At 35.2% G+C, this 25289-nt stretch overlaps 2 protein-coding genes across 4 annotated transcripts in view; one reads left to right on the top strand and one right to left on the bottom strand.

Moving 5' to 3' along the window:
* LOC109833442 (dolichyl-diphosphooligosaccharide--protein glycosyltransferase 48 kDa subunit-like) lies at positions 4564-17965 on the top strand. Of its 3 annotated transcripts, XM_020401111.1 has the most exons (14): positions 4564-4954; positions 5033-5084; positions 7729-7813; positions 7881-8006; positions 10130-10183; positions 10311-10424; positions 14118-14173; positions 14258-14299; positions 15782-15857; positions 16056-16127; positions 16238-16363; positions 16443-16547; positions 17301-17384; positions 17539-17965. In XM_020401111.1, exons 1-14 carry the CDS (start codon positions 4687-4689, stop codon positions 17584-17586), a joined length of 1308 nt encoding a protein of 435 aa, XP_020256700.1. In that variant the 5' UTR covers positions 4564-4686; the 3' UTR covers positions 17587-17965. The 3 variants fall into 3 exon arrangements, with proteins under 3 accessions (XP_020256700.1, XP_020256699.1, XP_020256698.1); XM_020401110.1 differs by lacking the exon at positions 5033-5084 and having other exon boundaries at positions 4566-4954; positions 7679-7813; XM_020401109.1 differs by lacking the exons at positions 4564-4954; positions 5033-5084 and adding an exon at positions 7213-7600 and having other exon boundaries at positions 7679-7813.
* Positions 24062-25289, bottom strand: part of LOC109833441 (zinc finger CCCH domain-containing protein 24-like) — a 2419-nt gene continuing 1191 nt past the window's right edge. The window contains 2 exon segments of the mRNA XM_020401108.1: positions 24062-24962; positions 25031-25289. The exon segment at positions 25031-25289 is cut by the window's right edge and continues 24 nt beyond it. Coding sequence (XP_020256697.1) covers positions 24266-24962; positions 25031-25289 — 956 coding nt within the window. The 3' untranslated portion in view covers positions 24062-24265.

Raw genomic sequence — 25289 nt, 5'->3', positions numbered from 1 at the left:
CATACATACTAGTGTGCACTCCTTGCAAATCACGACTTCCATTTTTTTTATTTTCGATACAGTAATTATGTATTTAAATAAAAACTTTTGTACAGTGCTACAGTAACATTTTTAAAATGTTACAGTATCCAGCCTGAGCTACAGTAATAATGTTACAGTAATGTTTTTAAAACCCTGCGGTTCCCGCCTGTGCTACAGTAATAATGCTACAATAATTCATTGTAGCATGAATAGTGAATTATGGATCCTCCTGTTTATGCTACAATAACAATATAACAGTAATTTACTGTAGCATTTTACAGGATTCATGAATAGTGAATCTTAGATCCTCCCATTATTATAGAGGAATATATATATTTTTAATAATGGGAGGATCCAAGATTCACTATTCATGTTACAGTAAATCACCGTAATATTGCTATTGTAGCACAAACAGGAGGATTCATGATTCACTATTCATGCTACAATGAATTACTATAGCATTATTTCTGTAGTACAGACGGGAACCACATCATTTTAAAATACTACTGTAGCATTATTCTCAGGCATGATATCATAGCATTAAAAAATGCTATTGTAGCGCTTACCAAAATTGTATTTAAATACATAATTACTATAGTGAAAATAAAAAATGGAGGTCGTGCTTTGCACGAGGGTGCACATTAGTGTTTGTGTGTGTGTGTGTGTGTGTGTGTGTGTGTGTGTGTGTGTGTGTGTGTGTATATATGAGAAATATGAGTATGTTTGGTACCAAGCATAAATTTTATACTTGGTAGTGATGTGAGGGGTGTTATCGGAGCGGATACGGTTCGGATATGACGTTTACCATATCCATATCCGCTTTTTATAAACGGATACGGATACGGATACGGATCACCCTCGGTAAAAAAAAACCTTAACCATATCCGCATTTATCGGAAACGGATACGGTTCGGATATTTAAGAATCGGATCGGATATGATCACGGATATAAACGGATATTCGACATAAATCTATTAGACATATAATCTTCATACAAAACCATCAATTGAAAACTAAAATTGAGCTAAAAGTAGTAACAGATCATTCAGTAACAGATCAATAAAATCCAATTTAATTAAGTTCATTTCTGGCAGCTAAAATAGTTAATTGCAATGGATCCTTGCAAAAGTCTAAAAGCACTGATAGCCCAAAACAAACTTGTGTAACATAACTGCAGCTACAACTTATTACAATACAGGGTTTATTTTCTCCCATTTCTCAATCATAACTATTTATTGTTATTTGATACACAATTAATATTTATTTTGCATGAGAAATTCGGATTTTTTGCGTAGAAAGCCCCAGGGAGTAGGTTTCGCTGTCAACAAGGGTAGACAAAAAATCCGATTTAATCAACAAGCGTAGAAAGCCCCAGGGAGCAGGATTGGCTTAAAAAACATGAAATGGACGAAAGTCGGGTAGACAAAAAACAGTGACTAGCTAGTAATGGTGTACAAATATCTTTGTCAATCTTCATGAAACATCCAGCCGACGACGACTTGTGATTAAATTGACGGTTGATTTTTGTTAAATGGCCCATTTGGAATTTTATAATTTGCAGAAGAGTACGAAAAAACCCCATATCATTGCTTGATCTTGATGTTTCTAGTTTTGTAGTAACTTGATTTGAGAGTTAGGTGCAGCTAAAAATGGTTACCCAATTTACACGAAAAGGTAGAGGAGGCGAGTGGCGACTCAGTCTTCGCTGACTCTTCGCTGGCGAGAAGGTAGAGGAGAAGAGATCGCCGGCTGTGAGATCGCCGGCTGTGAGATCGCCGGAAAATCCCGCCGCTCCGTCGCTGGAGAATCGTGGAGGTGTGGGCGATTTGAGAGTGGAGGCGGCTTGAGGAGTGAGGGCTGAGGGTGAGTGAGGGCCTAGGGTTTTTTCTTTTTAGTTTTGGTTTTGGGTTAGCGGGTTTGTAACTATAAGATGGGGACCCGATTACCCCGTTCGGATACGGATGCGGATCGGTTCGGATATATCCGAACCGTTTGGCACCCCTAGATGTGACACAATCCCCTCCACTCATTCAAATGGGAGACCACATTCACATGGGTTGAGGAGTGCATGAGGATATGCAATCATTTGAATTAGTGGAGGGGATTATGCCACCTCATTATGAAGCACAAATTTTTGTGCTTGGTACCAAGCATACCCATTTCTCTCTCTCTCTCTCTCTCTCTCTCTCTCTCTCTCTCTCTCTCCTCTATTATATATATATATAATATATATATATATATATATATATATATAATATATATATATATATATATATATATATATATATATATATATATATATATATATATATATATATATATATATATATATATCATACTCTCTTTAAAAGCACGAGTTTGAGAAAAACTTTCTATGGTCAATATCACCCTTCACTATTTTAAATATTTTATTTAAATCTTAAACTATCCTAATCATAATTATATCCTATCCTAATCCAATGCGCACTACCTACAACTCAACAACTTAAAAAACAAGGTTAACAAAAATACTTAAAACATATGTATTGTATTAATTTGTTAAGGTAAAGAACTAACATGCTATATTATATGAAGTATTACAAAATGACCCAAATTTATTTTAAAATTGCACAAAATATTAAAACTTTAAAATTACACAAAACATCCTGGCATTTCATAACTTAAAACAATAAAAATTGCACAAAATATTAAAACTTTAAAATTACACAAAACATCCTGGCATTTCATAACTTAAAACAATAAACATGAAATTTGAAAATTAACACCAAAAATTACACAAAACATCCTGGCATTTCATAACTTAAAACAATAAACATGAAATTTGAAAATTAACACCAGCCTTTAAAAAATTAAAAATCTGCAAATAACACCTTCTGTGAGACCCCAACTTTAGTCCCACATTAGGTGTTTAGAGTGAAATTGTGTGGCTTAAATAGGTAAGCCCAGGACTCTAAGTTTAACATCGGCCAGTCGATTTTGGCAGTTGATTGAGCCAAATAACACGTTACATTCAGTGGGTTCTACGGCTTGCATGCACCAACTGGCCCGCGAGCTTAGGGCTCACACCTTCAACATTTAAAAAATTATAGAAACACCCTCAAAAGTTTAGATAATAAAAAAACACCCCAAAATTCTAAAACTTACAAACAATAAAGATAAATTCAAGAGATTACCACCTGACACCTGAAATTTTAAAATTTATAGAAAATAACCTTAAAGTTATAAAAATTGTAAAAGCTCATTAAAAAGGTGAAAATCACAAAAAAATCCTAAAATTTCAAAACTTATAACCAATACATATCAAATCTAAAAACTATCACCAGACCGCTGAAAATTTGAATTTTACAAAAAGCAATCAAAGGATTTAATAATTGTAAAAAACACCATCAAAATTTCAGAGTTGTAAGAAATATCTTGCCATTCAAAAACTTATCACCAACACATAAAACATAAAAATTACAAGCACCAAACTTAAAATTTAAAATTTTTACAAAACACTCTCAAAGTTTTAAAATTTATAAAACGCACCCTCAAAATTTTAAAATCACAAAATAGACTAAAATTTTAAAACTTAGCAAAGAAAAAAGTAGTTGTTTGATATTTTTTCATTAAGGTATATAAATTTAACTTCTAATTTAAGATTTATTATCACTTTCAGCATCTAAACATAAATTAATTTTATCAGAAAACATAAAGGTGGAGATGCATTGATGTCGGCTCAATAAAAAATAAAACGGAAGGAACAAAAGACAATGATTTCTGAATATTTTATAAAATAGTTTATTTTTTTAGTAAATTAGGAATCTTTAGAAGGGATTTTCATGAACTTTTAAGTACTTTTATATGCTTATGTGGATGCTTTTATCATTTTAAAGTATACATTTATGATTTTTAAAGTAAATTAGGAATACTTTTATATGCTTATGTGGATTTTCATGAGCTTTTTGAGTTAGTATTAATCTTTAATTTATGATTTTTTAAAGCCTATCAAAGATTAGAAACAAACTACATATTCTCTTTTGTGTTGTTTTAACACACTTTTAACCAATCATCTTGTCTTATTAGATTTAATTATTTATTTTCTTTTTGTAACGTTATTTTTTAAAGTGTTTTTTTTTACTTTTACAATACTATACGCTCTCAGGTCACGCTTGGTTTCATGGCGGTCCAAATAACATGATTATTTAAATTGACTTCAGATTATATTTATTTCCTAGCAATTCAATTTTCAATATGAAAATTTAAATAGGGTGTAGCTCACTTAAACGTATATTAAAGAAAATAAATAATCACAATACTAAAATTTAGAGATATAAGCGAGCAAAGACAATTAAAGTGAACCCTATGAACAAATTTTAGTAAGAAAATAAACAAAAAAATACTTAATTATGACATTTAACTACGTGCATTACACGTGAACATATATATATAACGGGGCATTCTTATTATAGACTTTCTTTAATTTGATGAACATAAGCAGCCAGCAGCCAAGGTGCATTTGAACATAAGGCCCAAAGTTTCTCAAATGGACCAACAAAGATCAGGCGCAACGTTCGGTCTGGGCTCGCCCGCTCTTAGCTGGGCCGCTTTTGACCGCGCGACGACCTCGTGCTTTCCTCGAGATCACCTCTTTCTTCCTCACTTCTCGAGTCCCAAACCCTAGTAATGGCGAAGCTCCACGCTCTCGTCGCTCTCCTCTTTCTTCTCCCCCTTTTAAGCTCATCGTTCAACATCGACAGCCCAACCGACCGCCGCATCCTCGTCCTCGTCGACGATCTCGCTCTTCAATCCTCCCACTCTATCTTCTTCAATTCCCTGAGATCCGGAGGCTTCGATCTCGATTTCAAGCTCGCCGACGATCCCAAGCTCGCTCTCCAGCGCTATGGACAGTATTTATACGATGCACTTATACTCTTCGCCCCTTCAATCACTAGTAACTCCTTGTTTCTCTCTGTCTCAAAGAATGAAAAATCTTAGGGATAAGTTTTTAATTTGATTTCGGGGTTTTTAGGGTTTGGAGGATCTGTGGATCAGGCGGCGGTTCTTGATTTCGTGGATGCCGGCCTATATATATATATATATATATATATATATATATATATATATATATATATATATATCATACTCTCTTTAAAAGCACGAGTTTGAGAAAAACTTTCTATGGTCAATATCACCCTTCACTATTTTAAATATTTTATTTAAATCTTAAACTATCCTAATCATAATTATATCCTATCCTAATCCAATGCGCACTACCTACAACTCAACAACTTAAAAAACAAGGTTAACAAAAATACTTAAAACATATGTATTGTATTAATTTGTTAAGGTAAAGAACTAACATGCTATATTATATGAAGTATTACAAAATGACCCAAATTTATTTTAAAATTGCACAAAATATTAAAACTTTAAAATTACACAAAACATCCTGGCATTTCATAACTTAAAACAATAAACATGAAATTTGAAAATTAACACCAGCCTTTAAAAAATTAAAAATCTGCAAATAACACCTTCTGTGAGACCCCAACTTTAGTCCCACATTAGGTGTTTAGAGTGAAATTGTGTGGCTTAAATAGGTAAGCCCAGGACTCTAAGTTTAACATCGGCCAGTCGATTTTGGCAGTTGATTGAGCCAAATAACACGTTACATTCAGTGGGTTCTACGGCTTGCATGCACCAACTGGCCCGCGAGCTTAGGGCTCACACCTTCAACATTTAAAAAATTATAGAAACACCCTCAAAAGTTTAGATAATAAAAAAACACCCCAAAATTCTAAAACTTACAAACAATAAAGATAAATTCAAGAGATTACCACCTGACACCTGAAATTTTAAAATTTATAGAAAATAACCTTAAAGTTATAAAAATTGTAAAAGCTCATTAAAAAGGTGAAAATCACAAAAAAATCCTAAAATTTCAAAACTTATAACCAATACATATCAAATCTAAAAACTATCACCAGACCGCTGAAAATTTGAATTTTACAAAAAGCAATCAAAGGATTTAATAATTGTAAAAAACACCATCAAAATTTCAGAGTTGTAAGAAATATCTTGCCATTCAAAAACTTATCACCAACACATAAAACATAAAAATTACAAGCACCTAACTTAAAATTTAAAATTTTTATAAAACACTCTCAAAGTTTTAAAATTTATAAAACGCACCCTCAAAATTTTAAAATCACAAAATAGACTAAAATTTTAAAACTTAGCAAAGAAAAAAGTAGTTGTTTGATATTTTTTCATTAAGGTATATAAATTTAACTTCTAATTTAAGATTTATTATCACTTTCAGCATCTAAACATAAATTAATTTTATCAGAAAACATAAAGGTGGAGATGCATTGATGTCGGCTCAATAAAAAATAAAACGGAAGGAACAAAAGACAATGATTTCTGAATATTTTATAAAATAGTTTATTTTTTTAGTAAATTAGGAATCTTTAGAAGGGATTTTCATGAACTTTTAAGTACTTTTATATGCTTATGTGGATGCTTTTATCATTTAAAAGTATACATTTATGATTTTTAAAGTAAATTAGGAATACTTTTATATGCTTATGTGGATTTTCATGAGCTTTTTGAGTTAGTATTAATCTTTAATTTATGATTTTTTAAAGCCTATCAAAGATTAGAAACAAACTACATATTCTCTTTTGTGTTGTTTTAACACACTTTTAACCAATCATCTTGTCTTATTAGATTTAATTATTTATTTTCTTTTTGTAACGTTATTTTTTAAAGTGTTTTTTTTTACTTTTACAATACTATACGCTCTCAGGTCACGCTTGGTTTCATGGCGGTCCAAATAACATGATTATTTAAATTGACTTCAGATTATATTTATTTCCTAGCAATTCAATTTTCAATATGAAAATTTAAATAGGGTGTAGCTCACTTAAACGTATATTAAAGAAAATAAATAATCACAATACTAAAATTTAGAGATATAAGCGAGCAAAGACAATTAAAGTGAACCCTATGAACAAATTTTAGTAAGAAAATAAACAAAAAAATACTTAATTATGACATTTAACTACGTGCATTACACGTGAACATATATATATAACGGGGCATTCTTATTATAGACTTTCTTTAATTTGATGAACATAAGCAGCCAGCAGCCAAGGTGCATTTGAACATAAGGCCCAAAGTTTCTCAAATGGACCAACAAAGATCAGGCGCAACGTTCGGTCTGGGCTCGCCCGCTCTTAGCTGGGCCGCTTTTGACCGCGCGACGACCTCGTGCTTTCCTCGAGATCACCTCTTTCTTCCTCACTTCTCGAGTCCCAAACCCTAGTAATGGCGAAGCTCCACGCTCTCGTCGCTCTCCTCTTTCTTCTCCCCCTTTTAAGCTCATCGTTCAACATCGACAGCCCAACCGACCGCCGCATCCTCGTCCTCGTCGACGATCTCGCTCTTCAATCCTCCCACTCTATCTTCTTCAATTCCCTGAGATCCGGAGGCTTCGATCTCGATTTCAAGCTCGCCGACGATCCCAAGCTCGCTCTCCAGCGCTATGGACAGTATTTATACGATGCACTTATACTCTTCGCCCCTTCAATCACTAGTAACTCCTTGTTTCTCTCTGTCTCAAAGAATGAAAAATCTTAGGGATAAGTTTTTAATTTGATTTCGGGGTTTTTAGGGTTTGGAGGATCTGTGGATCAGGCGGCGGTTCTTGATTTCGTGGATGCCCCGGGATCTGATTCTGGCGGCGGATCCGTCAGCTTCGGAGTTGATCAAGGGGATTGCAGCGGAGTGTGGTGTTGATTTTGATGAGGTCAGTAGAGATTTGGTGCGATTGATTGTCTTTTCTGGCTGATTTGTTATTGATGATTTGGATTTAGGATTCGGATGCAATGGTGATTGATCACATTGGTCATGCGGTGTCAGAGACTGAAGGGGATCATACGTTGATTGCAGCTGACGATTTTATCAAGTCGGATGTGATTTTGGGGAAGAAGAAGATTGAGGTGAGAGTTTGATATTTGGTCATGCCGTCATGGAAATGGTGATTGATCACATTACTATAAAAATTTGATTGTTGGAGAAAAACATTTATCGTTTATAGAAAATGCAGACATTTCTTCCACTTTTCCGCCGTGCATTGTTGTGTCTCTGCTTCCCTCTTCCTGTTTGATCTCCCTCTGATCTTTGGGATGCACTATTATAACCACTTTACCACAGAATACCATAAAGCTTTAATTTACATTTGCACCTCAATCGAACTTCTTTTATCGATTCTTCTTTTCATCATTACTTTTGTTTTGTTTACCCTGGAAATAAGACACAACAATTTAGGCTGGATTCGGATACAGACTAGATGAGTGCAAATGCTTTGTTTCCATTGGGCAATATCGTTTTGGATTGTATGATTCCTCTTATTACAGGCTCTTAGCCCCAAAAGTTATTTAAAAGGAATGCAATTTGTCCATAATATGATTTGTTGGAATTTCATGCTACCAAGATTCTGCTATTATTAATTCTCCTTATTTGCATAAAGCCTTCTGTTTCTTCTATTCAACACATAGAGTTTCATTTAGAGCAATCCTTTTATTCTGCTGGACATGTACGACTTACAATACTTATCAAGCCTTATACATGAACACCATATATATTTTCCATCTATTTCAAGAATGTCTTGTACAAGGATACAAGCTTGGATAGAAGTAGCATGTTTCTATGTCAACTATTTTCTTGTTTAGTTTCTACTATGGGGGAAGTGTCAATTCTTTCCATTGCATTATAAAGGTTTGAGCTAATTATTGACTCCTTTTTTTTTATTGTTTAGCATTAATTTCATGTCTAATCTCATGTCAGAAGTGGGAGGCGTGGAACCTTAAAATGGCCAAAGTACAGCCTTTAGCTTGACATCTTTAAGTTACTTGATGATGTCTCAGAGTCAATTTCTTCCTTTGTCAACATAAGCTCCCTATTATAGATGTTTCTGTGATGGATAATGGGTAATGAAGAAGCATTCGAATTTGGCCACATAATCTGTACCTGTTATTTTCTATTTAGAACTTTGAAATTTTGGAAAGACAAGATTCACTGTTTATTTTGTAGGCGCACAAGTATAGAAGTGTTATCTCTGTTTATTATAGGAATTTTGTTTATTCTAGGAGTATCTGAATTGGCAATTTAGGTTAGAAACATCTGTAAATTTCAATGTCAACACCTAACTGCATATGAAAATTATGAAGCTTCTCCTACTTAGCGTTCTTCTGAACCAGGGTGGTGTCCTAAGAATCCAGCCAAATGAAAGCGCATTTTTCATGCCACTAGTATGCTGGATCAACATAACAGATCTAATGACTCCTACCAACGAACAGCTGAATGAAAAACCTCCACAACCAATTGTTACTCTGCATGAAGTGACAAATGTACCAGTAAGCTAAAAGAAACCAAAATAAGTAAAGTCCCTTTATCTCGTGTTCACTCATCAAATGATCTAATCAAGTAAAATAATTTCAACTATGTCTTATTGTTTTTTATCTAACAAAGAAGCAGCCATGCCATTAATAAATGAAAGAAGAAAAATATTGTCTAGTTTTTATCCAAATCATTGTCAAATTTCTTTCCATCCAAACAAGCCAGCCAGACTGAAGCAGTGACAATGATCCCATTCAATTCTGACCGTCATGCAAGCATGATCCTTTTCCAGTTGGACCACAAATCAACTGACTCCTTAGGTGGACTCCAAAAACTTCTTAATAGATTTACCAAATCGGTTCTACATAAAAGTGCTGTAAAAACAAGTTATTGGCTGTCTCATTATCATCCCCATACAAAACACAGTTTTAATCAAGTATGTCACCTTTCGTAATAAATCTCTTTAATATTAGGCCTACTGTGTACAACCAACCGAATTGTTATCTGGATTTCATCGGAACAAGGATTGTCCAAAAACTTGCAAGAGGGTCCCAATTCTAACAAGTCAATTTTTTGCTCTGTTTTCATTGAAGAGAGCATTCAAAGTTCTGAAGTGATTGGCATGATAAGCATGTTCAGTTATATGCTGCCATATCTTAATACATAGTCAAATTTGATATAGCATTTACCCTGCATTATCATTGACAATCAACTCTTTCTACAGGCGCCTGTACTCTTCAGAGGAATTGGTCACTCCATAAATCCTGCTAATAGCCTGGTGATTCCTCTATGTTCCGGATGCCTTGTTGCCAGTTTATAATGATCCGAGTGTCGTGTTCATGTTATTTTCATATATATTTGGGCAAACCTTTTTGTGTCCTCATAATATCTGGTCATTTTTGCAGGTTTTGAAAGTCCTGTCTGCCTCTCCTTCAGCATATTCAGCTAACCCGAAAACCAAGCTTACAAGTCCTCCTCCTCTCACAGGCTCTGCTATATCATTGGTTTCCGTTGTGCAGGTTGTCTAATGCTCTCCTTTTTATTTATCTTACTATGTTATGCTAATTTACCATGACAAGTGAGAAAATATATAGCACACGGTTCCTTTGGATGATTATACACTTGTCCCTGATTTGCATCATCATTCTTTGTGCGGTTTACTTGATTTAAGAACATTCTAATATTATTCTTTTATCGATATGTAAGGATTTATGCAGCCTATTTTGGATGAAGGCCTTATCGTTGTTGTTGTAGTGGATTAAATTAAATTTCAGCATGGATGATATTCTACCTCTAAATCGGTAGGAGGATCTTTCTTTTCACTTTCATAGTTTTGAAGAATTAATATTCAACTTTGGATCAAGTTGATAGTGGCACAACTATTACTTTTGTTAGATAAAAAGTACAAAATGTTATACGTTAAGTATTAAGACAAATATCCTTCTCATCTAAGTGTTTCTCCAAGATTAGAGTCACATTTATCTTGATGTTGAGGATGCTCATGAAAAATTTGACCGCTTTTTACAATCCCCATTTGAAAAGTTTTTATGATCCGCCCATAGTTTGAATAAACCTTTTTAGTTTTGGAGCCAAATCCTTTACTGGGGAAGCACAGAAACTATTGTCAAAAGAGGGGATTGCCCATATGACCAATGTGGCTATTTGTTACATAAAAGGGTACCATATGAAATTTAAACTCACGCAAAAGGGAGTAGCTCCTCAAACTCTCTAATTTAGAAGGAATATGTTAAGCTGCTCTAGGGTAATCCATTCATTTTGTAGTCACTATATTCTAAAGAGGCAATGCATGCGAGTCTTGGCTTTTAACATTTTCGCAAACATAGTCTAATCACTTCTCATTCTACAAAAATAGCAATGTTAAAGTACTGATCCATAACTTTGTTATCTCTATCTTCCCAAGAATACAGACCACAAAAGTACAGGAAGTTGGGGACTGAAACACGGTAAAAATTTGGGAACATGATCGAGAACTCTGACATAAACCAGTAATAAATAACATACAAATTGATGATTGAAGGTGGTGTTTAATTTGATTGACTGTCCTATAGAATCATAAGAAGCATGGTGTTCTGAGGTTACACAAAATTGTGTAATATACGATTTTTAAACGCTTGGTGCCTTCTTTACAGGTCACTGTCATCAGGAAACAAATCACTGAATGGGATAATTTCCCATCCAAAAAATTCTAAAAGGGAGAAGGTAATATTGCTAAACCTGGGTAGTGATGGTTAGACACGAGAGCATCAGAAAGCTAGTAGGGCCCGAGGTATTGGAGTAAGAACTCCAAGCGTTTTGTAAAGCATACCTAACTTGTCTAAGTGAAGATCTTGACTCAATAGTCAATATGTTCACCTGTTTGTAATTTGATGAAATCTTGTTAGATATGCAATGCAAATTTAATCCTTTTCACAGTATGAGATCTTGTTAGAGTTTGAATGGGCTTAATATGTTGGTCAGATCTCTCTTATGGGTTGAACTTGAAGCTGCAACAAAATAATTTTTGAACAATATGCTTGGGTCATGTTGTTTTTTTATCATTGGATTAAGGGGTAATGTAAATCCCGGCCTATAGTCCTGGGATTGTGTTGTCTTTGGACTATTCAGTGCAGTTTAACGTTTGTTTTCGCACGAACTAACATTCGGACTAATTTAAAATTGTCCATATCGGTGTTTGTTGTTAGGGGAATTATGGTCTGTAGGACTGATATCAAAACCATGGTGACATTTTTGCCCTCTAGTAAACAATCATACAAAGCTCAGAACAACTAACTAAACATGAACCCGGCCGATGATATGCTAATTTTTGGTGAAAATTGTAACCAAATATTATTAAATTTCTAACGACCAAAATTTTAACTAACTGCTGAAAAAGGATTTTTAAAGATCAAAGGAGAGAAAAACATATAAAACAGACATGACCTTAATCCTTTAAGGCCGTGCTTGTTTTTTATCCTGGGACTAGAGGGTATTTTATTTTATTCCTTGGACTATAGTACTGGAACTCAGGAACTGTACTATCATGGGACTATTTTAGTCCAATCCAATGTTTGTCTTCACACGGACAAACAATCAAACTAATTTACAATAGTCCATGCTAGTGTTTGTTTTAGTAGGTTTATGACTGTTGGGATTAGTGTCATAATCAGAATGATCTTTTAGCTCTCAAGTAAATGCATATTGACATATTGTATTATACCATCTTTGGCTTGAATTGTGTGAGCTTCTGACGATGTATACTCTACTGAGCTTCTGACGATGTATATGCTACTGAGCTTCGGGTTTGAAGATGGATATGATAATTTGCGGCAAATCCAAAACTATGCATATCACATATTTTCATTGAAGGAGGGGGAACCATCCGCATACTAGTTGGTGAGGTCCGATGGTTATGCTTATCGGCTTAAATTCTATGTCAATAAAAAGTTGAAGTCTACAAAATATATCATATGAAATCATTACCACATTAGAGGCTTTTCTGATCTTATACCCTCTCCTTTGTATTGTTTAAAGCTTTTATATTATACATATACGTGCGTGTGTGCGTGTGCGTGTTGTGATATCATGTCCACAAATAGCATCCACTTGAACACATAGACATATGGCAACAATATATGTATTTACGCAAGGTTTCATGACTGTTTTCTAGATTTATGTTCGTTTTCTAGAAGAAATAGACTCCGAATGAAAAAGAACCTGTGGAAAAATCCCGCGGTAAAACAGCGCACACAAAAAAGAAATTGTGAAAAGATATAGAGAGAATCATTGTAAGATTTTGGGGAAATTCAAAGGATAGGATCATTTTTGTCAAAAAATCTTAATCCCCCTTGATGGTAAATATCCGGATTGTAAAGGTGGCGGTGAGGTGTGTTTAGTTTAGTCTCCTTATTGGGTATTAAAGTAGTATCTATCTGCTTAAAAATATTCCGGACCAGATTAAAAAACATTGGCTAAAGAGGTGGGCCCGGACTATTTTAAAATAGTACCCTCACTATTTAAAAACCAAATATGGCCTAAAGGGTTTGAGTCCAGCATAACATGTTGGTTAAGCTTTCACCAATTACCAGTGATTTGTTTTATGAGTCTGACTATGATTTCTTGCCTTATACCTTTTCCGTTTTCTGATGACGAGTTTAGAGAATCTGCAATGATTGTACTGATTCTTCTTGTGATAAGTGGAGATCAAAGAGGACAATAGATTTTATTGCACTTTTTTTCTTGCCTTAAAGTCAAAAAGGGCAGATTCTTCAGAGACAATCTCGTTGAAGTATGTTGGGCAAATTAATTACTTCAATTTTCATCTTACTAGTACATACATATGTGAGCTTTATATAACAGAGATCAAGCATCTAGTCCTTAGTCATGGGGAAGAAGTTAGGTGGCGTGATCTATCTTGTTTACTTAGTCCTCTTGGCTTGTGTAAATTATCCTTTTGTGCTATCATCTGAGCTATAACGTGCATTCTATGTCATCTTTTAAGTTATTAATGTTTAAATTACCAATAGATGTTATATGTTTGCGGTGGCTAGTTCAAGTTAAACTTTCTGCATTGTATCCAGTTGTTGCATTTTTGGTATAAATTATAAGAGAACTTGTTCAATTCTTACCTTCACATCTCTTCCTTTTCGACTTTGTTTTAGTTTGAAGAAGTTATATCTTATAGTCATACTGACGAAGTTTGATGTGTTTTGCAGGCAAGAAACAACGCCCGCGTTTTGATTTCTGGCTCATTGGACCTATTTAGCAATCGGTATATAATCTATTTAAGTTATTTTTACCTTTCTTTGATATCTATCAGTTTCCCTCTATGAATTTCTATTTGGGCGATTTTCAGATTTTTAAGATCTGGTGTCCAGAAGGTTGGAAGCTCAACTAAGTAAGTAAAGTTTCACTTATTTTGCCTTCTTATTTTGCATTCTTTTGCCCCATATTTTCAGGTTTAGATTAAACCATGATGTCTGTTCCATCTAGATCAAGTTCTTTCCATAAAATTATATTTTTCTGAGAACTTATAATGAAGAGTGAAGGATACATCATACATATTCCTTTTTCCTGAAACTGTGAATTTCACTACTGAACGTGAATTTTCATGGTAACCATCAGAACTGGTGCCACACCTGCAACTATTTCTAAATTCCAGGGCATCTTGTTGGAATACGAAGTTAAGATCCAAATGCTGCAAGGATATCTTTATTTTGGTTTGAGCTTTATAGTGATGAGTCCCTTGGTTGAATTTGACCAGATATTTACCTCGATTGGATTTGAACCTAGCAATGACATGATTGTATTTGAACCTAAGGTGGCTTGATGTTTAAGTAGCTTTATGTTTCTCAGAAGTTGCTTCATCTGTCTATTTCAAACTCTTGAATCACTTGGTTACTGAGAATTCTGCTACCATTATGAAAAGCTTGTTGTTCATATATATGTACACACACACATACACACATCTATCAATCTATCTACTGAAACTTTCTGAAGTCTTCATGAAATACTAATATATATAACTCATGATTTCCATTCATTTTAATTTTAGCCCTCTTTTCTGAAGTCTTCATGAAATACTAATATATATAACTCATGATTTCCATTCATTTTAATTTTAGCCCTCCAAGATTTCAACTTGGAATCTAAATAGAACTCATGATTTCCATTCATTTTAATTTTAGCCCTCCAAGATTTCAACTTGGAATCTAAATAGAAGATTTTTAGATTGCCCATTTGTAAATGGAACTGCTCAGCGCCTGGGAGTGTCTCGGGAGGATAGGTGCATGGGTATGGATTTGCTTAAACCTGGGACTTTCTATAACCTGCCTGAATTCCTTTACTACTGAGCCAAGCCTCAGTCTCACATCAGTTTAACTATAACGAAAGCTATAAAATGCAGTGACGCATGTTTATGCCGATAGACATAGTATGAGTGTGAAATTCATTTGTGAGAAGTCAGAAAATATACTGGCTTTCAATCAACAAATGGATATAGTAGGGATTGCACCAAATGCATGTAAGAAGAGAGCCTAGGAAGGGGAGTTTTTTTTTTGAAAAGATTAAATAAAAATATAAAATTAAACTCTTATATGATTAGCCGCCTCCTACATCATAAAGTTACGTTAAGTTTTATCATTCCTCACTTGCATGCATGTATTCATAGAACAGACAAACACATATATACCTATTTTACTACATAGCATATTAGCATGTGTGCGTATCATATGTGCATGTAGTCGTTTACCATGTAGTTTTGCTTGTGAAGATATAACTACTTGTCAAATCTTTCATTTTGACTGGATGTATTCTTATATGCCGTTGAATTAGTTATTTCCTGCAAGAAATTGACGTATGACTTGTTTGTTGTTGCAAGACATGAGAAGTCTGGTAATGAGCAATTTGTGACTGAGATTACTAAATGGATTTTCCATGAAAGGGGTCATCTTAAGGTAAAACAATATTATATTCTTTTTCCTCACAGAGATGCATGGTTTCTTTATGCTGTTTTAGTTTAGTTTTTGATTGATCATTTTCTGGAGAAGTTAAAAAGTCAGGGCAGTATTAAAATTTATGGGGTTTTCTAAATTTCTTACTGTTCTTTTATAGTTAATACACATTTTTTATATTATTGTGATTTCTGCTTGTAGGCTGCCAATGTCAACCATCACAAGGTCGGAGAAATAAATGAGCCCGCTATGTACCGAATCAATGATGATCTGGTAATTGCTCACCCATATGAGACTAATGGATCTGACTACAAAATATTTAGTGGCATAGGAAGAGTTCGGTTGTTTTTCGGTACGTTCTTACACTTGAAATGTGCTTGAAGGAGTACGCTGTTGAGATCTATGAATGGACTGGAACTGCATGGAAACCATATGTAGCGGATGATGTACAAGTTCAGTTTTACATGATGAGTCCTTATGTCCTGAAAACATTGTCCAATAACAAGAAGGTAGATCTGTACTTTTTGTATTTGAAGTAACTCGTTGTGGTGGTGGTAGTTCTAAAATCTGAATGATTTATTGTTGCAGGGTGTTTACTCAACAACATTCAAGGTTCCTGATGTTTATGGTGTTTTCCAATTCAAGGTGGAGTACCAAAGGCTTGGATACACAACCCTCTCTCTTGCAAAGCAGGTTTGTATGTCTCCTGCATATTTTTCTTTGAAAAGGATAAATCCAATTTTTATGAAAGCAAGAAAACTACATTAGCTCATAATACATAGCAATACTATATGAACATCATTTTGATTTTTAATGCTTATGCCTACCGTTCTGAACTTATCCAACCTAAGCTGGATGGTAATTTTGCATACTCTTTCATTACAAATGTGAATAAACATAGTTGATATTTGTTTTGCTAATTCTAGAGATGACCACACTGTTTTGTGTGCCAAAATTTCCCCAGTTCCACCAGAAAACAGTTCAAGAAAGCTGCACTGCTGCTTCTGTCCTACTTAGGAGGTTAGTGAGGTGCTGATGGGAGAACAGACGATGAAGATTACTTTAAAAAGAAATGTTAAATCTTCAAAACTGCTTGTAAATATTTTCTCAGGGAAGAAAGCTTTACTTAAGGAGAGAACTTCTCTAGGAAAATTGACCTCTGAACCTCCTATGAGGGAAGCATTTTAGCATCAGATCTAAAAGCTTATTTGTGACCCCAAAATTCTTGTTTGTGTTGGCTTATCATTGTATTAATTAGAAAGGTGAAGATGGTTTTGGTTGCAATGTACATCTTGAAGCTAACTTGATGACCCCGCTACAATAGGTAGTCTAATGTCAAAGAGAGTTTCAGCCATTAATGTCAATGTCACTGATAATTTGATTCCACTGCAAATAAACATATATTTGTTTATTATTCTCAATATGTTTAAAATATGTCAACTGCAGATTCCAGTGAGACCTTTCAGACACAATGAATATGAGAGATTTATTACAACAGCCTACCCATACTATGGGGCATCATTTTCTACTGTAAGTTTGCCTTTTTATTCCTGCTCTCTGATGTGTTCTTTAGATGAATATGCTCTCTGATGTTCTCAATATGTTTAAAATATGAAGCACAATTTATATTTACTAACAAATTCTCCTAGATTAAAGCTTTTTTATGTTCTTGTTAAACTTGCAGATGGCTGGATTCTTCATATTCACAATTGCCTACCTGTATCACAAGTAGATGTTCTCTCTTAGAATGGTCAGGTCCCACTAAGAGCGTTAGATGCTTAGGTGGTGTTTAGAGCATCAGATTCGAGATCATACTTTGTAGATGGAATTTGATGGAATTTGACCATGGAGCTTGAACCCAAGTTTTGAACTGTAGTTCACAACGATATCAACTATTTAATTCTTATATAAACATGCCACCGCTCACAACCATATTGTCGCTAACCTTGCCCTTTGCTTTTGTTTTTTGGGCCTCCTTGATGATTCTCTACTCGATGCAGTTATGGACCAGGTTGGCGTTCAGATTAAGCTTTCAAGGGTTTCCATTCGCAGGGTATCAGGAAACTTGTTCTAGAATTTATTTATATTTACTGAAAAGTTCCTTGTTTTAATTCCGTGCCTTTTGATGTTGTCTTCTGTGTGTTTTACCTCCTGAGATACACAGGGGGCCAAGTTGCTTCCTTGCATCCTATAGGTGTCTGAATATACACATCAAAAATAACAACTATATATTACATACGTGCATAGTTAATTTGATGGTTTGAGATTCTGAGAATTTGAGCCTGGTGTACATATAGGAGAACACACAAAATTTAAGAATAAAAAACGATTTTGACATATACTAAATTAAAGGTCGAAGGTCCGAAAGCAACCTTCCAAATGCGTTGTTCTGATTACATCAGATAGTTCTAGATAACAATCTTTAAGAATGTTATTATTTTAAACAAGATTCAACATTATCTGCATGTTGAAATTATTTGAGGAAAATGCATTGTATGCCAAAAGAAATATATTGTCTTAGCGTTGAGGAGAGGTGGCAAATATACTAATTATTGGTTTGCTCATCTCACAACATCAAAAAAAGACATTATCTCTAGCCTAACCCAAATATAGAATACTAGCCACTGATGTATAAAAGGTTATCATGGTAGGGATAAACAAACCAGAAGCTTATTGAGTTAAACTAATGCATCCGCACATAATGAAATGCTGATTGCTACGTAAATTTCTCTCATAAGCAAGTGCAGGGACCATATCTTTTTTAAGCCCCTCATCATACGAAATAGTATCATACCAAAGATCATAGAAAACATAAAGTGCTACATCATCTGAGAAGTTGTAGTAGCATTACATCACGTAACGTTGTCAAGCTCAAACTTGTTAAGAAAATTCCAAGAATGGACGATAAAAAAGTTGAAAACCCCTGTTGTAGTACCGCTAAAATTATGGCGTGAATCGAGTCATAATGGTCCTAGATAAATTAGTAAAATTATATGGTTTTTAGTGCATAATTCTATAGTGGAGGTTTTAAGTCGGATAAGTTTCAAGCATGCTAGACGAGATTGATTTATATAATGTGAAGCGTCTGAATGTGTTACATCACTTCACATCACAGAGAGTACTGGCCCCAACAAACAACACGAGACAGGGAATTTGGACGGAGGAAGCTCTTGAAGCCCCCATCATCGCTCAAAACCCAACAACGAATTCAAAGAAAAAAAAGGGTAAAGATCTTTACGATCAGAGAGCCGTGACCACTTAAAAGTTCCCAAAAACCACAAAGCGCCACCGATTTCACAGTCAGACCCAGGCCATCGAGCATTGAGCCAACCCACAACCGTCATGCGCCTGCACCAAACTCCATACCATTTTGAGCTCACGCAATCAATTCCCTAATTAAATCCAGACCCCATAACTCTTCCATCACCCACTTGGGCCAACATTTGAAGGGCGTGGCAAAAGGCTATTTATTATATGACTTGGTTTGGTTTGCCTTTGGGGTTGTTACTGATATTCTCTCCCCGTGTCATTGATATCTATATTGTGTAGTATCTTGTTATCTCGAGTCATGATCTGTGTGCCAGCGGACGTAGTTGCTAAATTTTGAGGAAAACATTACAGCGTAACTGATGCGTGTCATTAGGAAGAAAATAACAAATAATTAACCAGAGGATATTGTTTACGAGCCTGATTTCCATGAAGAATACAAAGGCACCGGGATCTAGAACGAAGCCCTACATAATTGTGAAGGAGCACCAACTAGCGAGTGGATATTTTTGCAATTGCATTGGTTGCCGGACCTTGTTGAATCTTGTGCTTCCGTAGAATTTTTGTCTTTATTTTTCTTTCTTTCTTTTGCCGATCTATTATGTACTGTGTCTTCAAATATGATTCCGCTCATCTTTTTGAAATAATTTTCATTTTTCATCGATAGATGTCAAGTAATTGATCACTTTGACGCGTGATACTGTTACACAACACCGTTGTGACGATTTTGAGACCTTGGTCATCATGAAGAGGAGTGATTTGCACAGTTTATTCTCTTAATATATTTTCAAGAAATTAATTAAGAAAAACTTCAGATAGTGACGAATCTATACAAGAGGCGAAATGGAATCATCCGAGTTAAAAATAAATGAAGACGAAGTAAAGAGGAAAACCCTAAACATAAGTTTCCCAATTTGAAAATGAGCTGAAATTAGTGAAATAAATGTGCCGTTGCTTTCACAGAATATCTGTCTTTTTCTTTTGATAAAACATAAAAAGTCCGTACATATAAGTTTTCATTCAACTTATTAGTAACTGCCAACCAAACTCTCCTCCTTTGAGCTCAGTAACCTCACAATTTTTGTCATCTGGTCCCGTGAACATGTTTCCTAAAGAGATGCTAAGGCCCTTGTAATATCAAAAGTTCGGAGACCACGAACTGGAGGCGTTACTGAAATTTATACAATTTTTCTCTGTTTCGACTCTTTCTTCCTTCCTTTCGATCGGATGAAAAACTTAAAGATTTACATCAAAAAGATTAAAAATATTCATATAGAAAAACAGAAGCAAAAGGAGAAGAATCTCTCTCTAGGAAACCACTTACACAAGAGAGAGACGTAAATACCACTGGTCTGAGTATTAATTATGCTAAAACTTTCTGGATTTATTTTGAAAAAGTGATCAACAGGGGCAATAGATTGACATTTGCTCTCAACCGTAAGCAAGAATCTTTATGTTTCAATCATTTGCCACCTCCACTTCCTCTTATGTATATATAGCTGTTTCTGGCATATAAAGTATTTCAAAAAAAAAATTCTAGAATTTGGTATTTCCAAATTATTAGGTAAAATCTTTTAATTAAGTTCAATGTTAAGTCAACTGATAGATCGATGCAGTTTTTGACATTGGTGCGTATAATTTACGTAAAACTAATAATTTCGAGGTTTCCTATGCATGTATTTATACGTCGACATAGAGGTATTCGTGCGTGCATACCGTATTATTGTTTCCTATGATATTATACTACTTGATGATTTGGACCGCATTTCTCTCATTTACCCTTTTCTTAACTAAAGTCTCAGCCATCATTTTCTCCTAATTAGGAGTCTAGGTGATAGGGGAACATAATATCAAGTAAGACCAAATTTTGGACTGTACGATTTCAATGTACTAGTGATCTAATGCCAATTAGAAAACAAACAGATAGATAATGCAACACCTAATACTTGACATATGAACAACTTTCTTGGAAAATTGATGGACACAAGTAAACTTCCATTATTGGATAAAGATATTTAAGTAATAAATTTTCCATATCTTGAAAACATTACAATTAAAATAATTAGAAGGGCAATTATAGTTCTGAAATCTCATCACAGTCTAGACAAGAGACGTGGTCAAAAGTATAAAAATACGAACTAGGCAACTATGAACACCAAACCGAATTTTCATCCTAATTTCAACACCCAGAAAAAAATCGCTATTTAAATGCACGATTCATAATATTTGAATCTATTTCGTTTTGGTATCATTTCAAAGTTTATTTCAGTACCAAAGTTCTAGAATTGTTGCGAACATTGAAGATTATATGTTTGCATATTAAATTAGAAGATGACCGTTCAAAAGCGAAGCCAACAAGTAACTCTTTTAAGATATGATAATTTCTTGATCTTAATACTTATATTATTGGTCCCTGTTAACCACCATCCTGAGTCCTCAACCACATGATCAAGTAGTAATCTACTAGTCAAGGTAAGCTCAATTTCACCCAACAGAGGAGAGCTTTTCCTGAATCTAATAAGTGAAGAAAACAACTTGAGATCCTTTAAATCAAATCTTTAACCGCACAACTAACAAGAGCTTAAACATTAATCAAGAGCTACCACCTAACCCACCAAACAAAACTAAAAATATCCTTTCTCAATCCGAGATTCATGAGAAGCTAACCCACGGTTAAACTCACATGTTCCTCAACTAACAACAGTTGAACTACCTACCAATCAAACAATTTAATAAGACATTCAAGAAACAGTATCACTTAATAGTACCAGCCCAAAACCAACAAATGGGACATCAATGACTCAAATCTTGTATAAATTTGAGAATAACTCAATACTAGTGTGCACCCGTGCAAAGGACGACCCCTATTTTTTTTAAGCACTGCATTTTGAGAGTTTTAATATATTTGATTTAATTATTGTATACTTAAAATTAGAAATCATATCTACTCAATACTTAAAGAAAGATTCAAGTTTTAATACATTTGATTTAGTAATCATATCTATTCCTCGATACTTAAAGAATGATCCAAGTTTTAATACATTTGATTTGCTTTAACTGTTTATGATACAGTAAATTACTGTAGCATAAATAGTAACTTGAAGTGTAGATTTGATCAGCTGTTTACGCTACAGTAAATTACTGTAGCATGAACATTAACTTCAGTGCAGAGGACCAGATTTGATTTACTGCTTATGTTATACTTTTTTTACTGTACAATTACTATATCATGAACAATATTCTTTGGATTCTCCTTTAAGTACGGAGGAGTAGATACAGTAAAATACTATAAAATAAATAGTAGCTTTAAGTATAGAGGCTCAGATCTAAGTTATTGATTATACTAAAGTAAATTGCTTTAGCATAATAGTAACTTCAAGCGCGGAGGGCCAGCTGTGGTTTACCGTTCATGCTACGGTAATTCACTGTAGCATAAATAAGGATTCTTTGGATTTTCCTATAAGTACAGAAGAATAGATGCGTTGATCAGCATTCATGAGAAGTTAATCCAAGTTATTTTTACAAGGAACTTAAGAGTGTGTTTGGCAAAGTGAACAAAACTGGGCCAGGACCAGTCATGGCCCAGTTTTGTACTAAACCAGTTTTCTTTTGGACCAGATCCCCTGGTCCAAAAGAAAACTAGTTTAGTGATACTATTTAGGCTAAAAAAATTGTGCCAGCTTTGACATAAAATTTTAACAAACAAGAAACAAGTTAAAATTAGGGCAGAGTTAGTCCTAACCCAATTTTTAACTTGTTGCCTAAGACTTTTTGCACATTTTTAATTCGCTTTAAAAACGGACAGTGATATTCAAATCTAAATTGCTTCTGAAATTTCTGAGTAAATTGCAGAAAATGCCATTATTTAGAACTTAACTTCCATCAACTCATTTATGAGCCATTAAAACACCCGCAGATCGAACCAGCTCCGTAGCTCATGAATTGAAGAATCCGGAAGTGTTAATAAATAAATGAGTTGAGGAGTTTTGAAAGCGTAGACGGAGAAGGTTATCAGCAGTTTACCCAAATCTTTCATTATATTTAACATGATGACTAAAAAGTTAAAGATTTATAACTTTGTCTTGTATTAAATATCATTAAACCCCCTTAACTTAGGAGACGATTACCAAATAACCTGGCTTAACTTTCAATAATTTTGAGATTTTATTAGAAAAAGTTCAAAGTTAAAGAGGGTTTTTTCGATAACATCTCCAAGTTGAAGGTAGTTTTTTTAAATAAAATCTGAAAATTTAAATTTCGTGATAATCCCTATACGCAAGGGGGTTTCCTAATACTTTAAAAGCCAAGGGAGGTTTTCCGCAAAATATATAGATTTAGGTGTGTCCCATAAGAGTGGTGTTAGGGGAATGCTGCTACGGGGACCCAAAATATGGGACCAAGAAAGGGGACACCTCACTTGTCCCCTCCCTTGGTCCCATATTTTAGGTTCTTAAATCATTTTTCTTCGTCCCATAAAGCCCCCACTTGATTACGTGGAGCCCACTAAACTTAAAAGATAAGCAATCCAACAACGTAACCCTCGAACAAAAACACCACCCATTCTCCACTTCTCCCCTATTGGGTACAACCGTCCCGGCATCCCCCCACCATCTATCATGGATTCCCATGCCTATCTTATAAAAGTTAAAAGCATCGTAAACCAAACCCCACCGAAGCTTAAATGCATATCAAAAAAACAAGCTAACGCGCTGCGCAGTGCGCACGCATATAGACACACAGAAAATGACGAGCAATAGATCATGCATGAGGTATGAGAAGATTTATTAAGGAAAAGACATTTAACATTAATAAATCAATTCAATATGACAACGGACACCAATGTTTACATGACAATTCAACCATAACACTTTCGCCTAACTCGAACGAAAATACAAAAGAAACAATTCAGACGCTAGTACTCATGGACCTAATTAACCTCATGACAAATTGCGTTCCTCGAAGATAATTGAAACTCTCATAAAACAAATCTCTTCGGTTGAATTTTTACTCGCCCATATTAGCTTTTCCCCTCATGTAGATGCTAATAATAACAAACCAAAAAATTATTATTTACTAGCCATAATCTAGCACTAATTCTACTACTTGATCAGTGAGGGGAAAAAAAAAATTCGAACTTTGCATTACTAAGCAACCAATTGATCCAGCTGCATCTGCTCCAACCAAGCTCCAAGAACTGCATGCTCCTCCATCTGACCACCGTTAGGGTTGCCGTTGTTCACGTCATCATCTCCACCATTGCTACTCCCTGCATTCACAGAGACCTTCTCCTTCGACTCTTGTGGGCTCACCAGCGACTGAACCCATGAGACGTCAGGCTCCTCCGAACCCGATTCGGCTTTCATCGAGGACTGCCTGAATCTATCAAGCTCTTCCCCGTTCACGCCCCAATCAAGTTTACCAGTTGGGGATCCCCAGTTAGACCACGAAGGGTTCACCGGAGATCCAACAACGGCAGCAGCATTGGATCCGAGATCGCGAGAGCTGAGGCTCCTGAGCTGCTGGAGCTTCTCCTGCTGAGCAAACGCCGAGAGCCTGGAACTCAGAGGGGAGGAATGCTGGTCAACGCTCCGAGGCGACATTCGATTAGGAGACGGTATCCCAAGTGATGCAGCATGCAACAAAGGACCGTGCCCAGAGAACTGCTGGGCTTCCACATTGATAGGATGAAGAAATTTGTGCGAAGGAGAAAAAACCCCTCCTTGATCAGAGCCGTACCTCGGGGACGAACCGATCTCGGCAGAGAACAAATCCTCAAGGTTCGAGGGATTCATCGACTTCTGTCGAACTTGAACGGATCTATTTACGGCCAAAGAAGCCAATCTAGCTTGGCTCGGAGAGAAACACAGCTCATCAAAATCCGACATCTATTTACGGCCAAAGAAGCCAATCTAGCTTGGCTCGGAGAGAAACACAGCTCATCAAAATCCGACAGCATCGAAGGAAAATCATCAGCAGGCATGTCTCTAGCACTAAGAGACGACCGCAACCTACTCGACTGCAACCCACCATTCGCAGCCGGCAGATGCAGCGTCGGCACGCTCTGCTGCGGCCAAGCGTGCGAAGAAATCCCCGACGGCGACAGCGGCGGCGTAAAATGACTCGGCGAACACGGCAGCAAGCTCATCATATCCATCGACCTCGGCGAGG

The sequence above is a fragment of the Asparagus officinalis genome, chromosome 3 (genome assembly GCF_001876935.1).
Source record: "Asparagus officinalis chromosome 3, Aspof.V1, whole genome shotgun sequence".
Lineage (NCBI taxonomy): Eukaryota > Viridiplantae > Streptophyta > Magnoliopsida > Asparagales > Asparagaceae > Asparagus > Asparagus officinalis.
This window is presented reverse-complemented; position numbering and strand designations above follow the sequence as displayed.

Excerpts from the sequence above, each read along its gene's own strand:
- LOC109833442 (XM_020401111.1), top strand. The coding sequence starts at position 4,687 with ATGGCGAAGCTCCACGCTCTCGTCGCTCTCCTCTTTCTTCTCCCCCTT. Across the intron at positions 5,085-7,728 it reads CTTGATTTCGTGGATGCCGG|CCGGGATCTGATTCTGGCGG; the intron begins CCTATATATATA and ends TTCGTGGATGCC. Across the intron at positions 16,364-16,442 it reads CATTGTCCAATAACAAGAAG|GGTGTTTACTCAACAACATT; the intron begins GTAGATCTGTAC and ends TTATTGTTGCAG.